Here is a 19,212-nt window from a genome sequence, read left to right as displayed (position 1 = left end):
CGTGAGTAGTAGCCGGTGGCGGCGGGAGCGCACGGGCTGCACATCGTAGACTTCGCGACCATTAGTCACGCTGTACGCATCACGAGCAGTCTGCAGCGCCATGTGGCTGGCACATCATCATGCGGCTGGCACAGCCCGTGCGTTGCCAACGTTGTGATCGCCTGTCGCGCCGTGTGCGCCACGAGTGGCAAGCTGTGACCGCGCGACCGTAATAAACCTTCTCTGACGTAAACAGAGATGCGCGACTGCCTTTCCTATACTTGTGCATACTTATTTTCATTTGTTGTGATGATAAGAATTTTTTCGCGATCCCGTGAGATTCGTATCACCAAGGTTCTACTGTATTACTGTGTGCAGGCTTTTTTCACATGCTGTTTGTTGAATCTCTGGGGAAAAACAAGTTTACTCATGAGTCTAAGTCATGACGATGTAAGATACATTCATTTCAAAATGTCGCGATGTTTCATCATGAGTTCAGGTAAACAGAAATTGAAAATTTCATAACATTCAGAAGCTTTGCATAGTTAAAATAGTGAACGTGCAGTGCAAATTAAATAGCAGATACTGTTTGCAAACTATTCAGTGTTTCAAATATTTGCACACCCCTAAGCTGGAAGCATAGTTTCAGCTATGCTTGAGCTTTGCTGCTTTTCTGCAGGTAGTAATCACTCTGATGGTTTACTCTACTGGTATTGTTGATGTTCACACTTGCTAAATGCTGAATTCACACTTGTCGAACTCAGCGTCATTCCAGCCTCATTGAGGGGTCTGTGCACAGCTGTAAGTTTGGCGTCATTGGGGGTCGGTGCATTCAAGAAGGCTCTCGCTCCGTTCCGCTCGATTTTTTTCATGAGTTCCATCTCACAATTTTCAGTACTGTCGTTAACCGCGGAAACTGAATGTTATTGTTTCGCACAGTACTTGCATTCATTCGTGGCATGAGCATGACAAGCTTCGCTGTGTCACAGTCCAGAAGTGGCATGGACATGACGAAAGCATGACTGGCCGAGATAGTCTGATTCTCTTCTGCGAGGCATCCCTATGGCATGCTTGCCTGCCACGTCAGCACTGATCAGTGCATGCACTAGAAGCCATGCCCTCCATATTGGATCACGCTGGCGCATGCTCGGGGAAGCAGATCACAGTAGTGGATCGCGCTGTGCTATAACTTCATATAATGGACATAAAAATGAAACATGGGAGTGGCGAAGTTCGTGATTTTTAAAGCTGATTTTTTTTGCAGTAAAGCAGTTTTTTTGTTTTTTTTTTTCCAAGTTCAGAGATGTTTTAGACTGTTCAGGCCATTTCCCAGGTCCTACCTAGTCCGAAAAATCAGTCGCTATGCTCTTATAAGTGTCGCTCGCAGCAAAAGTGCTTTACACCTAGTCACCGTGCAGTTAAACATAGAATGTTTGACAGTGTTACCAATTTAACATCCGGCAATAACTTCACATTAAGATCAGCATATACAATTTATTTCTGCATGATCTTTGGCAGCAGTGGACACAGAAACGCAGCCCAGGCAAAGTCCACCCCACACCAATAGCTGTGATAGGGTGGCGCATGCCTACGCCAAAATTAGCTCCTCCACGTCAGAGCCACCAGAGGCGCTGATGCTGGGGCTGCCATAGATAGGTCACCATCCGAGCAGTGAGCAAGCCATGTGGGTTATGCTCGGAAGCATCATTTCTTGCACTACGCTTTGTTTTGAGAGTGCCAGAGAAAGAAAAGAGGCCTCAGCAGTAGTAAATCACGCCTGGTTGCAATTTTGAGCTCGGCAGGTTTGAAAAGATGTGTTCACCAAGCGGCGCTGCATCATTTCAAGAGCTGACAACCACTTTGCAGAGAATTCGATGTTTGCAAGGATCATTTTGACTTGTGTTTCTGAAGTGCAGTATAACATTCCTGTGTTTTTATTTTCTTTTGTGTGTTTTTATACTGGTATGAAAAGTTGCATATACCCTAATTTCTAAAGTATGTACACACGCCCGGTTGCTCAATTTTCACTTTCATCGCTGCCTTCCTGATTTGACTCTGCTTCTTTAAGTGTGAGACATCAGAAGTACACCATGATCGATGCAAATGTGCATGCATTATAAAGTGTTCTTTTAAGTCTATAAATTTTTTTCTCACTCTAGAGAAAAAAAAAAGGAAAAAGACTTTTTCCATTGCATTCTTGACGCAAAATTGCTCATCCTGGGAAGAAATTTTAGAAACCACTATGTGATACACTGAAATATAGCATGATGAATGTACTTTCTAACATATTCAGTTTTAAATAAGAACATGCTTTGTAGAAGCTGAGAAAATTGCAGAAACATAAAAATAGAGAGGCCAAAATATTTGGTATCATTTACTTATAACAATTTTTTTTTTTTAATGAACAGTACAGTCAAACCCGGATAATTTACGTTTTGTTATATCGAACTCACAGAATATCCCCTTGAAAATCCCATGTAAAAGTATAGGAAAGTTGCGTCATATATCGAACTCAGTTTCACTGGTCGTTCGATATAAACTCCGTACCGCGCACTGGAAAGTGCGCTTTCCCCAAAGGCGATCGCATCACCCTCGTCTTCCAGCCATACGCGGAAGAAGTGAAAAGGAACGGTTCGGCAACGGCTCGTCTAGGGCAGTGCCGCGCCCTTTTCTCAAAGGCGCGCGCATCTGCAATGATCATTTGCCGCGCGCCAGCACGTAACGTTTGCAAGCTGTGTTCATGACCGCCAGTACAGAGGAAATGCAGCCAATGCAGTCGTGGTGTTCGGGAGAGGGGAAAAAGGCGATATAGTGAAGCGCAAGGTGGTGCCCATTCTTCTGCCGAGCTTTTTCTTTCCTCTCTCTTTCCCTGTCTTCATTCGTTGCAGCACGCAATACGCATGCGCTGACAAATCAGCTCAGCCCGTTTCAGACAGGACAACAGATGCTTTGTCCACCAGTGTGTGTTGTGAACCCTCTTCGCACGGTGGCTGCCGTGCAATGTGCGTCTTGTGTCATCGTGCTGAACGTGCGTAAGCTATGGCGGCTGCGGACGCTAAGAAGTGGCAAATGTTAGTGTGTGTGTGTGTGTGTGTGTGTGTGTGTGTGTGTGTGTGTGTGTGTGTGTGTGTGTGTGTGTGTGTGTGTGTGTGTGTGTGTGTGTGTGTGTGTGTGTGTGTGTGTGTGTGCGCGCGTGCGTGCGTGCGTGCGTGCGTGCGTGCGTGCGTGCGTGCGTGTGTGTGTGTGTGTTTATTTTTTGCGTGTTGTCCATTTTTGTCAGCGTGCTGACCGTGCAGCGTAGCGTAAGCCGTTAAGAAGTGGCAGTATATATTTTTTTTGGGGGGGGTTATGTACCTTTGAATCAGCAAAAGCATGCGGTCAGCTGCGATCATGGCACCGGCTTTTAGCATTGTTCCCTTCAAACAGCATTTACAGCATTTACAGCTATCGCACTTTCCAATCATTTTGGACAGTGTAGTATGCCCGCCCAAGCACAGCGTGATAAATCGAACCGGGCTTGTGCATACAAGCCGTCATGGGCACTCTGACAGGTTCGCTCTCCACCACCGCAGGAGCTATCAAAAGTATAGTCAAAAGATAAACACACTGTGACGTTGACGTTATTGCTGACCTGCATCTTGGCGCGCTGCCAATAGATGAGCTGTGGATGCGAGGGCCGAAATGGAGGGAGCACTTTTTTTTTTTTTTTTTTTTTTTTTTTTTTCAAATTCTCTGGGCAACAGTGGAGGGTGGGTTCATTATGCGAATGGGTTGATCATGCAACGAATACGGTATCATTTTTCATGATCGCAAGCGGCGTCTCAAGCTGATTTCTGTATATTGAATTATTGATATATCGAACTACAGTCGAACCCGGTTATACTATCAAACCCGGATATATCGAATTTTGGTTATATCGAACTCACGGAATATCCCCTTGAAAATCCCATGTAAAAGTATAGGAAAGCCGCGTCATATATCGAACTCAATTTTACCGGCCGTTCGATATATCGAACTCCGCACCACGCACTGGAAAGTGTGCCTTCCCCAAAGTGTGCATCACCCTTGGCCATTTGCCGCGTGACGTTTTCAAGCCATGCGCCGAAGGAATGAGGGGACAGTTCGGCGACGGCTGGTCTGGGCAGCCCCGCGCCCATACCCCAAAGGCGCACGCGCATCTGCAGTTATCCTTTCCCGCGCGCCAGTACATGACGTTTGCAAGACATGTGCGTGGGTGTGCCCATTCTTTTGCCGAGCTATCTCTTTCCTTCAGCACGCGCTTACACATGCGTCAAGCCAGCTCAGCCCGTTTTCAGACAGAGGTCGGACGCTTTCTCCAGCGTGTGTTGCGAACACTCTGCGGCTGACATGGCTATGGTGCTTGCGGACGTTAAGAAGCAGCAGATCTCTCCCTCTTTCTTTGCGGGTTTTTTTTTGCGAGAGTCATCCATTCCTGTGCTGTACGCGGAGCGCAGCGTAAGATATGGCCGGCTGCGGACGTTAAAAAGCGTTGTTTTTTTTGGGGGGGGTCATTTGTTCTTGCACCTATGAATCAACGAAAGCACGCGGTCAGCTGCGATCATGACACCCGCCCCAAGCGCGGCGTGATAAATGGAACCAGGCTTGTGCAATAAAGCCATCACGGGTACTCTGCCAAGTTCGCTCCCCGCCACAGCAGGAGCTATCAGAAGATAAACGTCGCCGCGACGTTATCGCTGCGCAGCATCTTGGCACGCTGCCAAGAAATGAGCTGTGGATGAGACGACCGAAACGGAGTGCGCGCTCGCGATTTCTGCCGCGGCGACACAGATACCTTGTTCCGCTGCCACTGCCGCGGTGGCTCGAGCGGCGAGAGGGACGCAGTTCCAACAAGTTGGAAATTTTTCGCTCTGTCGCTGCCGCTCGTGGCTGAGATCGCTCAATCGCTTGCATGTGAGCGAGCTGGCCTTAACGCTTTTTTTTTTTCGCTTTCCAAATTCCCGGGCGCAAAAGTGAAAGGTGGGTTCATTATGCGAGTGGGTTGATTACGCGACAAATACGGTATCGTTTTTTCGCATCGTAAGAGCCATCACAAGCCGATTTTTGTATATCGAATTATCGATATATCGAACTATTTCGCGATCCCCTTCGAGTTCGATATATCCGGGTTCGACTGTATTTCATGATCCCCTTCGAGTTCGATATATCTAGGTTCAACTGTACTTGTAGAAGGTGTGAAATGCTTTTGGGTTATGTGACAAAGAAGCGGCCGCATTCAAGTCTGCTGCAAAGATTTCAAGAGAGCATGTCTGTAATGAAAAAAATGCGCCCAGTAGCAATTTAATCACTAGAAGAAACATTAAAGCAGTCAGCTCTTGGTGGCATTTTGTAGCCAGTACATTCATCGAGAAATACGCTCCTTGGGTACACTGGTGAAACGTCCGCGATTCAGCTGTCGGGCATAGCCAGCAAAGCTGGAAAGGCCCTTGAGAGATCCGTGCAGCGTACCGAGTGATCCTTTTTCCATCCCTACATCATGCGAGGTGCGATTCGACCTCCTTCCAGTCGTGTGTGCGTCGCGGACACCGTTGTCGCAAGGATCACAGGATTAATGTCATGAAACCGAAACAGCCGACACCACCGCTAGACAGCGCCTCCTCCTCCTGGAAGCCTGATGCTAATAGCACTGATTATTTTGTTCAGATCCGCATATAATACGAGATGGAAATCTGACATCATGAAGTCGGGAAAAATAAAAACTTTGCTTTATACACAGTTTTTTACGGTAACAAACATTTAGTTGTAAGTGTGGAAGGTCATGCACCACCAAAGACACCACCCCCTACCCTGTGGCCATCGCAACACTCATTAGTTTTACACATTATTCCATAATTATATACCTGATGTTACCGTCTCCCGCCGTTCTGGAGGCAACACAGCCTCATGACTATACTATCCTATTGTGGGGGCACTTCTTTGGCCATGTGCTGGGCACCAGGCCACCAGGTGCCTAGTTCGAATTATCGATGGCAGAACTGACTCGCTTTTGAAATAATGGGCTTTTTTATTCATAGACTTTTATTGAGGTTAGCTGGACTAAGCAGTATAGTTTTAATTATCTGAAAATTTGAATTATTGAGGTTTGAATACGGAGCAAAACATAATCACCCATTTCTTTAGTAACCTGCCCTTCAAGCTCAAGCTATGTCTTCTCATAGCTGTTGCAACGTTAAACCCAACAAACCAAACCAAACCAGTTACTCACCAGCCACCATTGGCTGGGGTCGTGTTCTCTTAGTGTTCGAAACTTTCCACCTGGTGGCCCCCACTTCTTTGGAAAGGGTTTGCAAAATGATTGTTTGATGAGATTACAGTGCATAGGAAAAAAAAGCCCCACAGAGCCAAATTTGATGTGTAGTCTTTGAGCGGAATTTTACTATGCCTTCTCCCTCAGCCTCGGAATGTAAATTTCCAGTAATTATATTACAGTGTAAACATGTACACAGCGCAATGTAATTTCACATGTAATCATCCAACTGGGGAGCGAGAGGAAAGCTTAGAGCACTTCCCACATGTTTTAAAATTTTCCATGCTTTATCAGCACAAATCATCACACCTTGTGTACAGCATAGTTCTTTAAATTGGGTCCTTGAGAGATAGGTCTAGGCGTTGCTACTTCTTGATATGCATGCTTTAATGAACCTAGTAAACAATACAGACCCCGCCGGGGTGCCGCAGTGGTTAGGGCGCTCGACGACTGTGCCCAAGGACGTGGGATCGAATCCCGGCCTCGGCAGCTGCGCCCGTGTACTGTGCGATGTCAGTGCACATTAAAGAACCCCAGGTGGTCGAAATTTCCAGAGTCCTCCACTACAACGTCTCTCATAGCCTGAGTCGCTTTAGGACGTTAAACCAACCCCCCCCCCCCAAAAAATAAACACACCAAGTAAACAATACAGGTCAAAGTGCCAATACTAACCTCAAATACCGCAAATTATTCACATTATGCATGAAGCACGGCTCGAAACCATCGGCCAAGCTGCCACAATCATCAGATCTTGGGAGGGTCTTAGGATCTTATGACATTTGCCAGTAAAGTAATGCAGTGATCAAGTAACCGACCGCTAGCAACTTGTTTTACCCTGAGTAGTTGACTCACACTGATATTCGAGTGCACACCATATCACCCACACTTTCAGTGAATTATGTATTCAGTAGATTCACTGCAGCTGTGCTAATTTGTCATAAAAATTCATGTCACTGCGTAAACAAAAATGAAATGGTAAATGTCAGGCCGATGTAGGGACCACATACTGTTGGAACCACAAAAAGGAATGCGGCCCTTATAAGCATACATACATTATTCGAGTTTCATCTTATGGACCTTTTGATGCGGCTGTGAATGGGATGGTGTGTTTATTTATTTATTTATTTATTTATTTATTTATTTATTTATTTATTTATTTATTTATTTATTTATTTATTTATTGATACTGCAATCTTTTACAAGACCTTAGCAGGTATTGATTGATTGATTGATTGCAAGTAGCCTAGCAACCTTCCATATCATGCATGAATGCTTAACTTCTGCTGCCTGCTGCCCTGCAGGAGAGTGCAAAGTCAGCAGTCTGGGAGAACCGCACAGTGGAACTGGAGCGAACGTGTAGCGTCCTGTGGGCAGCATTGAATACTGCGCTGCGGCTGATGACCCCAGCCGCACCCTTCTTGTGCGAAGAAGTCCACCAGCGCCTGTCTGCAATGTTCGGCGAGAAACACCCTTTTGCCAGCGTCTGCACAGCGCCATACCCCTCCAGTGAGCAGGTACACGGGGGGCCCTGGGCTTATATGGTTTTGTTTCAGCACTCTCCATACACAGCCAGGTTTTGATTTGCCATAAAAGTGTGACTCTGTGAAAGCAGGCCTCTGGCTTTGTTGTGGCTGTCACTGCGAATATGAGAATTCATCACTTGGCGGTGTATCAAGCTGAGTGCATATTTAAGTAGAGACGTGTGTCAAAAATTATCTGCAGTAAAAGATTAATAGTTCTAACTCAGGTAGTTTGAATTTGTAATGTAAATTGAATGGGATTATTCGAAGCAGCAGCTTACATCTTCTTAGTTGAAGAGAATTTGAAGATTTGGGGTGTTGGTATGTTGGAATGCCTGATCCTGATTTTGCCGCAAACCCAGGGAAGTAGTGACCCTTCAGAGCCACACGGTGCCACCACAGAGTGATGCCGCTGCTTGGTATGCAAAGCGTTCCAGCACCATCACTCCCAGCACAGTAAACCAATCTATTGTACAGCTTGTAAACTGCTAACGCACATGCCTACAGAAGAGAAGACGTGTTTTGATGCAGCAGGAGGTGGTTTGGTTTATTTTATGAGGTTTATTGTCCCAAAGTGACTCGGGCTGTCAGGGATGCTGTAGCGGAAAGCTCTGGATAATTTCGACTGCCTAGGATCCTGTAGCGTTCACTGACATCGGCCAGGGCATGGGTGCCTTGCATTTCGCCTCCATCGAAGCGTGGCTGCCACAGCCAAGTTCAAACCTGGTCTTTGGCTGAGTAGGCGAGAGCCCTAATTAGTGGTCCACGTCAGCGGAGCACAGCAGAGAATGCTGGTGTAAATGTCGCCCTCAGCACTTTGTCAAGGTAGAGCCAAACTAAAAGCAAAGGTGTGCGTGCTTGTTGCTCCTCTTCTGCCTGGCCATGGCATCTAGTGGAGACACTGGCATGAAGCCACCTCACATCCCTAGCATTGTCAGTGCACGTCCCACGACGCAACCGTTCTTACCCCATCACTGCAGTGGGTTGACTGTGTATGGCACTGACTTGCACCATTTCTTAAAGTGACGTACTGTGGTTAGAAGGTTGGGTTACTGACATCTCCAATTAAAATACTGTCATCCAACCTTTTTTGAGAAAAATGGCCTCGGGGGGAGTGGACACTTTCATGGAGCCAACTTATTTGCAGCGTTTGTAGTAGTTTTGTAGAAGTTATAGGTAGTTGGTGCCCCGTGATGGTGCCCATTCCTGGCAGGGCTTCATGAATAAAAAAAGCTTGTTAATATGCAGATTGGTTCTGCTAAGGAAAATTAGAATTGCATGCCAATTACCCAGCTTACTCGTTCTTGCAGCTGCTTTACCGTACGAGCTAATGGGCTGTACATGTGCTGGAATCCGAAGCTACAGGACCACTTGCAGTTCAGTTTCCCACTAGTTAGTTTGATCACACACGAAGTGCACAAGGCAAGGTGGAGCGCCATTTTTTAGCTTTTCAGCCTCGCTGGCTTCCAACTACTGCCCTTGTGATCACATTTGTAACATGTCATTTGCTTTAAATTGCACACATGCTGTGATTTCATGATGTCATCATCCTCATCATCAGCCTGACTATACCCACTGCAGGGCGTAGGCCTCTCCCATATTCCTCCAATTAACCCGGTCCTGTGCTAGCTGCATCCACTTGACCCCTGTGAACTTCTTAGCCTCATCAGCCCACCTAACTTCCTGCCGCCCCCTGCTACGTTTTCCTTCCCTCGGAATCCAATTTGTTACCCTAAGCGACCATCGGTTATCCTCTCTTCGCACTATATGTCCTGTCAATGCCCATTTCTTCTTCTTGGTTTCCACTAGAATGTCAGTAACTTGAGTTATTTCTCTGACCCACTCTGCACGTTTCCTATCTCTTAATGTTACTTCTACCATTTTTCGTTCCATAGCCCTCTGCATTGTCCTCAACCTAAGTACCACCCTTTTTGTTAGCCTCCACATTTCAGCCCCATAGATGAGTACAGGTAAGATGCAACTATTGTATACTTTCCTCTTGAGCGATACTGGTAAGCTGATAGTCATAATCTGCGAGTGCTTGCCAAATGCGCTCCATCCCAACCTTATTCTCCTTGTTGTTTCGCTTTCATGGTCCAGATCTCAGGTTACCACCTGTCCTAAGTAGACATATTTTCCTACTACTTCCAGTGCTTCGCTACCTAACATAAACTGCTGTTCCTTCCCGAGGCTATTGAACATTATCTTAGTCTTCACCATATTGATTTTCAAGCCTACCTTTCTACTTTTCCTGTCTAGGTCATCAATCATTCTTTGCAGTTCATCTCCTGAGTTACTTAGCAAGGTAATGTCATCAGCAAATTGCTGATTACTGGAGTATTCTCCATCTACCCTTATCCCTAACTGCTCCCATTCCAAGTCTCTGAATACTTCTTCTAAACAAGCTGTGAATAGTACTGGGGAGATCGTGTCTCCTTGCCTAACATCTTTCTTTATAGGAATTTTGTTACTTTCTTTATGCAGAACTATGGTTGCTGTGCAGCCACTACAGTTGAACCCGGTTATATCGAACCCGGATATATCGAATTTTGGTTATATCGAACTCACGAAATATCTCCTTGAAAATCCCATGTAAAAGTATAGGAAAGCCGCGTCATATATCGAACTCCGCACCACGCACTGGAAAGTGTGCCTTCCCCAAAGACGATCGCATCACCCTTGGCCGCTTGCCGCGTGACGTTTTCAAGCCATGCGCGGAAGGAATGAGAGGGGACAGTTCGGCAACAGCAGGTCTGGGCAGCGCCGCACCCATTCCCCAAAGGCGCGCGCATCTGCAGTTGTCGTTTCCCACGCGCCAACACATGACGTTTGCAAGCCATGTGCGTGGGTGTGCCCATTCTTTTGCTGAGCTATCTCTCTCCTTCAGCACGCGCAACGCATGCGCCAAGCCAGCTCAGCCCGTTTTCAGACAGACGTTGCGCGCTTTCTCCAGCGTGTGTTGCGAACACTCTAGGTGCGGCAGCACGGCGGCGGACGTGGCTATGGCGCCTGTGGATGTTAAGAAGCGCCAGCTCTGTTTTTTTGCTAGAGTCATTCTTTTCTATCGTTGGGCTGTACGCGCGGCGTAGCGTAAGATATGGCGGCTGCGGACGTTAAAAAGCGGCATGGATTTTTTTCTTTTTCTTTTTTTTTTTTTCGGGGATGTTTATTTTATATTTTTTTATCATTTATCCTTGCATGATTAATCAGCGAAAGCACGCGGTCAGCTGCTGCGATCATGACGCCCGCCCCAAGCGCGGCGTGATAAATCGAACCAGGCTTGTACGTGCAATCAAGCCATCACGGGCACTCTGCCAAGTTCGCTCCCCGGCACCGCAGGAGCTATAAAAAGATAAACGCGCCCTGACATTATCGCTGCGCAGCATCTTGGCACGCTGCCAATGAGCTGTGGATGAGACGACGGAAACGTTCTGCGCGCCATCGACATGCAAGCGAAAATGCTCGCGATTTCCTGCCGCCGCGGCGACACAGAAACCTTGTTTTGAGCTGCCGTGGTGGCTCGAGCGACGAGAGGGACGCAGTTACAACAAGTTTGAAAATTTTCGCTCTGTCGCTGCCACTCGTCGCTTGCATGTGAGCAAGCTAGCCTTAACGCATTTTTTTTTTTTTTTAATTCTCGGGTGCAAAAGTGGAGGGTGGGTTCATTATGCGAGTGGGTTGATTACGCGACAAATACGGTATCGTTTTTTCGCATCGTAAGGGCCGTCGCAAGCCGATTTCTGTATATCGAATTATCGATATATCGAACTATTTCGTGATCCCCTTCGAGTTCGATATATCCAGGTTCGACTGTATTAACATTTTCCAGCACTTTCACATACAATCGTCTACACCCTGATTTCGCAATGCCTGCATGACCGCCGAGGTTTCTGCTGAGTCAAATGCTTTTTCCTAATTGATGAATGCTATATATAAGGGCTGATTATATTCCGAGCATTTTTCTATCACCTGTTTGATAGTATGGATATGATCGATAGTAGAGTGCCCTTTCCAAAAAACTGCTTCATCTTTTGCTTGGTTGCAGTCTAAGGTTGTTCTGATTCTATTAGTGACTACCTTGGTAAATACCTTATACATAACAGAGAGTAAGCTGATTGGTCTGTAATTTTGCAAGTCCTTAGCGTCTCCTTTCTTATGAATTAAGATAATGCTTGCAATCTTTTATGGTTCCGGTACCATCGATGAAATCAGGCACTGCGCTTGTAGGGTGGCCAGTTTTCCTAGCACGATATCCCCCCTGTTAATCTATAGTTAACTGATCCTCTCCAGCTATTTTCCTCCTTTTCATAGTTTCTAATGCTTTCTTAACTTCGTCCTTCGTCACTGGCTGAACGTCTCACTGCTTTTCCCTACGGCCAATCTCCTTATTGTCGTGGCTTCTTTGGCCACCGTAGAGATAAGTATAGAACTCCTGGGCTACTTTGAATATCTTGTTCATATTTATGATGACATTGCTCGCCTTGTCCCTTAACTTATAGCGCCCGCCGACGCTATAAAGCGGAGGCGCTGAGATTAGCGTTACCAGCCCGTGTTAGAGGAAAATAAAGATGTACAGCGTGTGCTCGGAGCGCAAGCACGGCACGGGCTGTTCAGAATGAGAAGCCTGCTACGCTGGTCATCTTACTCTGGTGCTCCACTGCGACCCTGCAAATTCACAACAAACTCGTATATCTGATTTTTGCCTATGCCCAATTTATTCTTCATTGCTTTAAGGCTTCCCCCTTTCTTTACAGCATGCTCAATTTTCTCCATGTTATACTTCCTTATATCGGCCACTTTGCACTTATTGATTATCTTTGATATCTCTGCCAATTCTATCTGGTCTGTTGGATTAGAAACTTTCATGCTTGGGCGTTTCTTAATCAAATCCTTCGTCTCCTTAGACAGCTTACCGGTATCCTCTCTAACTATCCTACCACCTACTTCTACAGCGCACTCTGTAATGATATCTCAGAAGTTATTGTTCATTGCTTCTAGGCTAATGTTGTCATCCTCGGTTAGAGCTGAATATCTATTCTATAATGAGATCCTGAACTCTTGTGCCCTCACTGCTAATTCTCTTACTAATCTGTTTCGTTCCCTCTTCAGATTTAGACTAATTAGAGACCTTTGCCATCCTGTGGTCACTGCATCGCACTTTTCCTATTACCTCTACATCGGGCATAATGGTGTGGTTAGAACACAGTATGAAGTCAATCTGCCTTTTTCACAAGACCGCTCTGCGCATGCGCGCCTCTCCCCTGGTTGAAAACAAACCACCAACCCCAGCTGCGCATAAGCAGTTCTTGGCCTCTGCAATCGGCGCAGCCGTAGCTGATCTCGGAGGCCATTTGTAGTTAATATTCGTGACAGGCGTATGCGATAGATGGCTATAGCTGTCAAGAACACACACCGTCATTTCGCTGGCACCAAGGACGTTTTCAACTTGTAGCAGACGAATTTTCAACCACTCCCAGAGGGCGCCACATTTTGTGAAAAAGGCAGATTTAATTTTTAGTCTCTCCGTTAGGACTTTTTCTGAAGAAGGTGTTCCGTTTTCTGAAGAAGGTGTTCATGATTCTTAAGTTATTGCGCTCTGCAAACTCAACTAGTTAACTTCCCCCTGCTATTCCTAGAACCAATGCCATAGTCACCCACTGCCTGGTCTCCAGCCCGCTTTTTCCCTACCTTGGCATTGAAGTCACCCATTAGTACAGTATACTGCGCCTTTCCTTTTCTTTCATGCAGGAAAGGATTTTATGCTGTGGGCAATTACAAAACAAAGTGTAGTGGTGGTGGATGCAAATTGGGAGTCAACTTAGTGGTGTTTCTAGCAAGTTGGCACTCTGCTTTAGGGGCCAGACGCCACTCAGCTAACTTGGACTACACCTGTGACAACAGAGAACAACAAACTGAGAAATGGCCCATTAATGGGATCTCCCAATCATGCGTGAACCTCCCTGAGTTGCCCGCAGGCAGCATACGGGTTACATAACTTGAGGATGAATGTAGCTGGGCGGTCGCTCTCTCTTAGTGCTCTCGGCTGCGTCTCTCACTTGACTCCTCGATCCGTCACCCGACCTTTGGCTGAAGACTCTCTCCAACTCCCCCTGCTGCCGCCCATTAAGACTGAAAAGGGTAAAAGAGGGCTGCTTTAATGGTGTTATACAGTCGAATCAGGATATATCGAACCCAGATAATTCGAATTTTAGTTATATCAAATTCGTGGAATATCCCCTTGAAAATCCCATGTAAAAGTATAGGAAAGCTGCGTCGTATATCGAACTCAATTTTACCGGTCGTTCGATATATTGAACCCCGCATCACCCTCGGCCGTTTGCCGCGCGACATTTTTAAGCCACGCGCGGAAGGAATGAGATGGCACAGCTCGGCGGCGGCTGGTCTAGGGCAGCGTCGCGCTCTTTTCCCAAATGCGGCTGCGTCTGTGGTGATCACTGCCGCACGCCAGCACGTGACGTTTGCAAGCCATGTGCGTGAAAGAACGAGAGGGAACCAACGCAGTCATGGTATGCAGGAGAGGGGAAAAACGCGATACAGCGAAATGCAAGGGTGTGCCCACTCTTCTGCAGAGCTTTATCTCTCCCCTTCCTCTCTCTTTCCCGGTCTTCGCTCGCAGCAGCACGCACTACGCATTGCCGGACAAGCCAGCTCGGCCCGTAGCAGGCAGACGCTTTCTCCAGTGCGTTATGAACGCTCTGCGCGCGGCAGCTGACATGCGATGCCTGCGTAAGCTACGGCGGCTGGGGGCGCTAAGAAGCGGCAGTTTTTTTTTTGTTTTTGCGGGCAGTCGTTCATATTTGTTGTCGTGCTGAACATGCGGCGTAGCGTATGCTATGACGGCTGCAGACGTTAAGAAGCTGCAATCTTTTTTTCTTTGTCTCTTTTGCAAGAGTCGCCCTTATCGTGCTGAACGTGCGACGCAGCGTAAACCATGGCGGCCGCAGATGTTCAGAAGTGGCACACTTTTTTTTTTTGCGAGAGTTGTCTATTCTTGCATCTATGAATCAATGAAAGAATGCGGTCAGCTGCGATCATGACACCGACTTTTAGCATTCTTCGCTTCAAACGGCATTTGCAGCTGTCTCGCTTCCAATGATTTTGTGGCAGTGGACTGCGCCCGCCCCAAGCGTGGCGTGATAAATCGAACCAGGCTTGTGCAATCAAGTCATCACGGGCACTCTGCCAGGTTCGCTCCCTTTCACCGCAGGATCTATCAAAAGTATGTCAAAAGATAAACACACCATGACGTTATCGCTGTGTAGCATCTTGGCGCGCTGCCAGTAAATAAGCTGTGGATGCCACGGTCAAAACAGAGGGACCACTTCCGAACGCCCTTTTTTTTTTTTTTTTTTTTTTTTAAATTCTCCGGGGCTAAAGGGGGGGGTGGGTTCATTATGCGACTGAGTTGATTATGCGACAAATACATTATCATTTTTCATGATCGCAAGTGGCGTCTCAAGCTGATTTCTGTATATCGGATTATCAATATATCGAACTATTTCGCGATCGCCTTAGAGTTCGATATATATCCGGGTTCGGCTGTAGTAGCCGCTGGATGGTTCTCTTCCCCCTTCTCCGCCGCCACTTTGAGGTTGGCCAAGGGGGAAGGGCAGTGGCGGCCGATTGAAAGGCCGACAGGAGGTCTTTGACTTCTTCACTATATTTGAGCCTCCATATTCCACATGGAAGCGAAGAGCAGTTTGAGGGTCGCAGATTCGGAATTGAGTCAAGGCTAATCTGGCCTCCAAAAAATGGGCATTTGATAAGCCAGCGCACCATCACTTGCATGTAAGGCAGAGGCGACACATTGATACAGTTATGCCTGCTGCTAGAAGGGATTCAACTCCTGCCAACACTGTGCAACTTACTCGTCAGACTCCCGAGACGCATTGCATTGTAGCCCCGTCCAGCAGTGCAGCCAGAGCTCGAGTTTTACTGATGCCGGCATCAGCAAATGCTGTAGACTCTCTCTCTCTCTCCCTCTTTCGCACGTGCTCTCGCATTCCTTTAAGTTTGAGAAACTAAAGTCTGCTTTGAACCACTGTGCTTTTAATCCTGCAAAACTGTGTATATTCATGCCAAAGCTATTGTGCGACCTTTCTTTTTTTCTTTGAGGGCCGGGATTTTGCAGACCCCTAAAAATCGCTTCGTGGACCTCCATTTGAGAAACATTGATCTAGAGACTGCACCTTATTGAAAGGCAAGATTCCGTCTTGACCAAACACAACCATCTGTCTGCAGTGTCACTTGTACAGCGGAGGGCAGTGTTCAGGGCCGCTACCTTCTGCCGCCCACAATGTTAACAACAGGCACCACAATATGCCAAAAGATGGTTCCATGGCTCTGCATGAACTCAGTTTCCCGTGCACATTTCCATGGGTGTGCAGATTATGCAACAAGCACCATGGAACGAAAAATGGTAGGGGTAAATTTAAGAGATTGGAAGCATGCAGAGTGGGTCAGAGAAATAACTCAAGTTTCTAGTGGAAATCAAGAAGAAATGGGCATGGGCAGGACATGTAGTGCGAAGAGAGGATAACCAATGGTCTGTAAGAGTAACAAACTGTAATCCAAGGAAAGGTAAGTGTAGCAGGGGGCGATAGAAGGTTGGGTGGGTGGACGAGGTTAAGAAGTTCGCAGGGGTCAAGTGGATGCAGCTAGCACAGGACCAGGGAAACTAGAGGAATATCGGAGAGGCCTTCGCCCTGCAGTGGGTATAGGGACAGGACAGCTGAACGGGTGGCGCTGCCTCTCGGCGCATCGCTCAAACGCCGGAATGCCCCGGCCGGCGCATTGCCAGCGCATTGGAGCGTACTGTTTGTCGTTGGTTTGTGTGGAAATTGGAAATCCTAAGGTTAGATGACGTTGTGCGTGAATATATCCTCAAGAAAACAGAAAGTTGGGCTAGTTGTGTGAATATGTCCAGTGAAATGAAGTATGGCCAAACAAGGCTGGCGAAACGTGTTGCGTTGTTGGCTCCACTGGCAGCTACGCAAACTCGTCGGACGTTTTTAAGTCTATTCATTTCTACGGGTTTCCACAGAAGCATGAGTGGCGGGTGACCTAAGCATGATTCTTTGAAAGGCAAAGGCACGAATCTAAGTATTGGGTTACCGTGTGGTCATGGAAAGTGCCGAATTTTTAAAATTCAGCTTGCTACTGGATGCTCTGTGTCTTCTGTTCCCCAGGAGTGATGGCACGAGAGTCTCGGAGTTGAAGCCCCACTCCTTCATCTGTAGTCACTTTATTGACAATTGGAAATCGAAGTAACCCAACAGCGTAAGTTACAACGCTAGCATTTCTCCGCCTGTGTACAAGAAAACCCCAGCACGGAAAAAGAAAAGGCAGCTCCACCATCGTCGTTCAGGCTGCGTTACGATCTTCAGTGATGGGCAGAGACAATGTTTGTGCAGATACTTTCGCTGACATAGTCAAAGATAATTTACTTTTTTCTCTTAACAGAAAGAGCAGATAGGAGACATGAACAATTCCTATTCCCATGATCTTGTCATTTTTCCTCTTTTCGTTTGTCAATGCGCTGAGAAATCTGCGTTGATACTCTTAGAATTTGTTAACATTTGTTTGTGGCATGTCCATTTCGCCTAATAAAATCACTCATTTCACAGCTCAATCAATACCGCATGGTCACAAAATCTGCTATCAGCTTCATATAAAAGTCAAACAAGAAAAAAAATAGAATTTAATTTGTGGAAACGAGCATAAACATAGCATTTTTTTTTTAATTTCGAAGGCCGTGTAGCAGTTTCTTTTTTTCGCATTCACGCTGCACCTGACACGGCTTTACGTATTTTCTCAGCAGCGTCCATTTCCTGGCCCGCCTAAATACATGTGTTTCTCATCGACGTTTTAGTGAACGTGAGATTTCCTGATTGTGGCGTAGTATGACAAGACCCTTTTACCTCTCTCAGAAATTGCTTCTATGGCCAGTGTAAACAGGTTTAGCAGCAGTCCGGCAAGCTGCAATGACAAAGTTATAAAAGGAATGGCTTTCAGTTATCCGGATTCCTTTATGTGCAAATAGAAAACTACATACATGGTCACGTCCCCTCACACTCATCAGGTATCGAGGTCAGCTAGGTATCGGCCCCACAAGTTCGTGGTACGCTGAGAAAGTAGAACACCTTAGTGAACAAGCCATCAGAGGGATTCATTTAACAATAGAACGCTCTCTTAGTTGTCAGCGGCTTATCTTACAACACATCACACTGTGTTTTTTTTTTTTCGATTGTATTTAACAGTTTGACAGTATTGGACTATTGCCTTCAGATGTTCAAGGCAGGTGCGGTCAGTCGCATCGAACTTCCTGCGCTGAGAGAACGCTAGCAGGAAATTTATTTTTTTTTTCTTTTCACAACCTCCGCAGCATGTCGGGAGAAAGGCATGTATAGTATAATATTTTCTAAGTCAATTATATGTAGCAGCTCCGACGTGTTCGACAAGAGCATTGTCGTATATGTAAAAATGATGCTGAGGTGGTATTACTCATTTGGCTTATATTATGATTACCGTATTTACTCGAATCTAACGCGCCCTCGATTGTAACGCGCACCCGTTTTTCGTGACCCCCACCCCTGAAAAAAAAAAAAGCTCCGATTGTAACGCGCACCCGTTCTCCACGAAAAAGAGTACCGCGCACCTAACGCTTTCATACAGCAATACAACTTCGTCTCGTTTGGAAAAGCAAAGATTTAATCTCGGTGCACTAAAAAACACACACACAAAAGGAAACGGCTTATCTTGCCAAGATTGTCACTATGCCGGCACAAGGTTCACTCGTCGTCGCTGTCAGACAACTCCTTGTCACTGCTGACGGACCAAAGCATCTCATCCTCGGTGCCGTCCATGGCATTCGATATGCCACATTTTTTAAAGGCCTTGATGACCATGGCAGACGGTATCGTGCACCACGCATCTTTCGCCCATCCAGTGAACTCTTGCAGCGAGGCACGCTTCATTCTGTTACTGGGAGTGAATTCATGGCAGCCACTCACAAGCCATTCGGTGTAGAGCGCCCGAATCCTATCTTTCACTGGCTTGTTCAAGCAAACATCGAGCGGCTGGAGCTGCGATGTCATGCCACCTGGTATCACGACAAGGTCGGTGTTGCACGCAGCGAGCTTGTCCTTGATGCGTTGGTCGAGATGGCACTTGAAAGCGTCGAGCACAAGCATCGCACGCAGGCCCAAACTGCCGCCGGGTCTCTTGCGCCAGACGTTATCGATCCAGTCGGCGACCAAGTCCGTTGTCATCCAGCCTTTTTCATTGGCGCGCACAATCACGCCACTCGGAAACACGATTCCTTTCGGGAGCGTCTTGCGCCTGAATATGAGATACGGGGGCAGCTTGTGTCCATCCGCGGTGCAACAAAGCATTGCGGTGACGCGT

The 19,212-nt window shown here is 46.7% G+C and overlaps 1 protein-coding gene across 1 annotated transcript in view; it reads left to right on the top strand.

Annotated features, from left to right (window-relative positions):
• Positions 1 to 19,212, top strand: part of LOC146184149 (valine--tRNA ligase, mitochondrial-like) — a 139,212-nt gene that overhangs the window by 100,678 nt on the left and 19,322 nt on the right. Inside the window, exon 22 of the mRNA XM_084609298.1 lies at positions 7,567 to 7,779. Coding sequence (XP_084465424.1) covers positions 7,567 to 7,779 — 213 coding nt within the window. The remainder of the gene's footprint in view (positions 1 to 7,566; positions 7,780 to 19,212) is intronic.

Source organism: Amblyomma maculatum, chromosome 7 (genome assembly GCF_055883805.1).
Source record: "Amblyomma maculatum isolate TAMU_Amacu chromosome 7, ASM5588380v1, whole genome shotgun sequence".
NCBI classification, from domain to species: domain Eukaryota; kingdom Metazoa; phylum Arthropoda; class Arachnida; order Ixodida; family Ixodidae; genus Amblyomma; species Amblyomma maculatum.
This window is presented reverse-complemented; position numbering and strand designations above follow the sequence as displayed.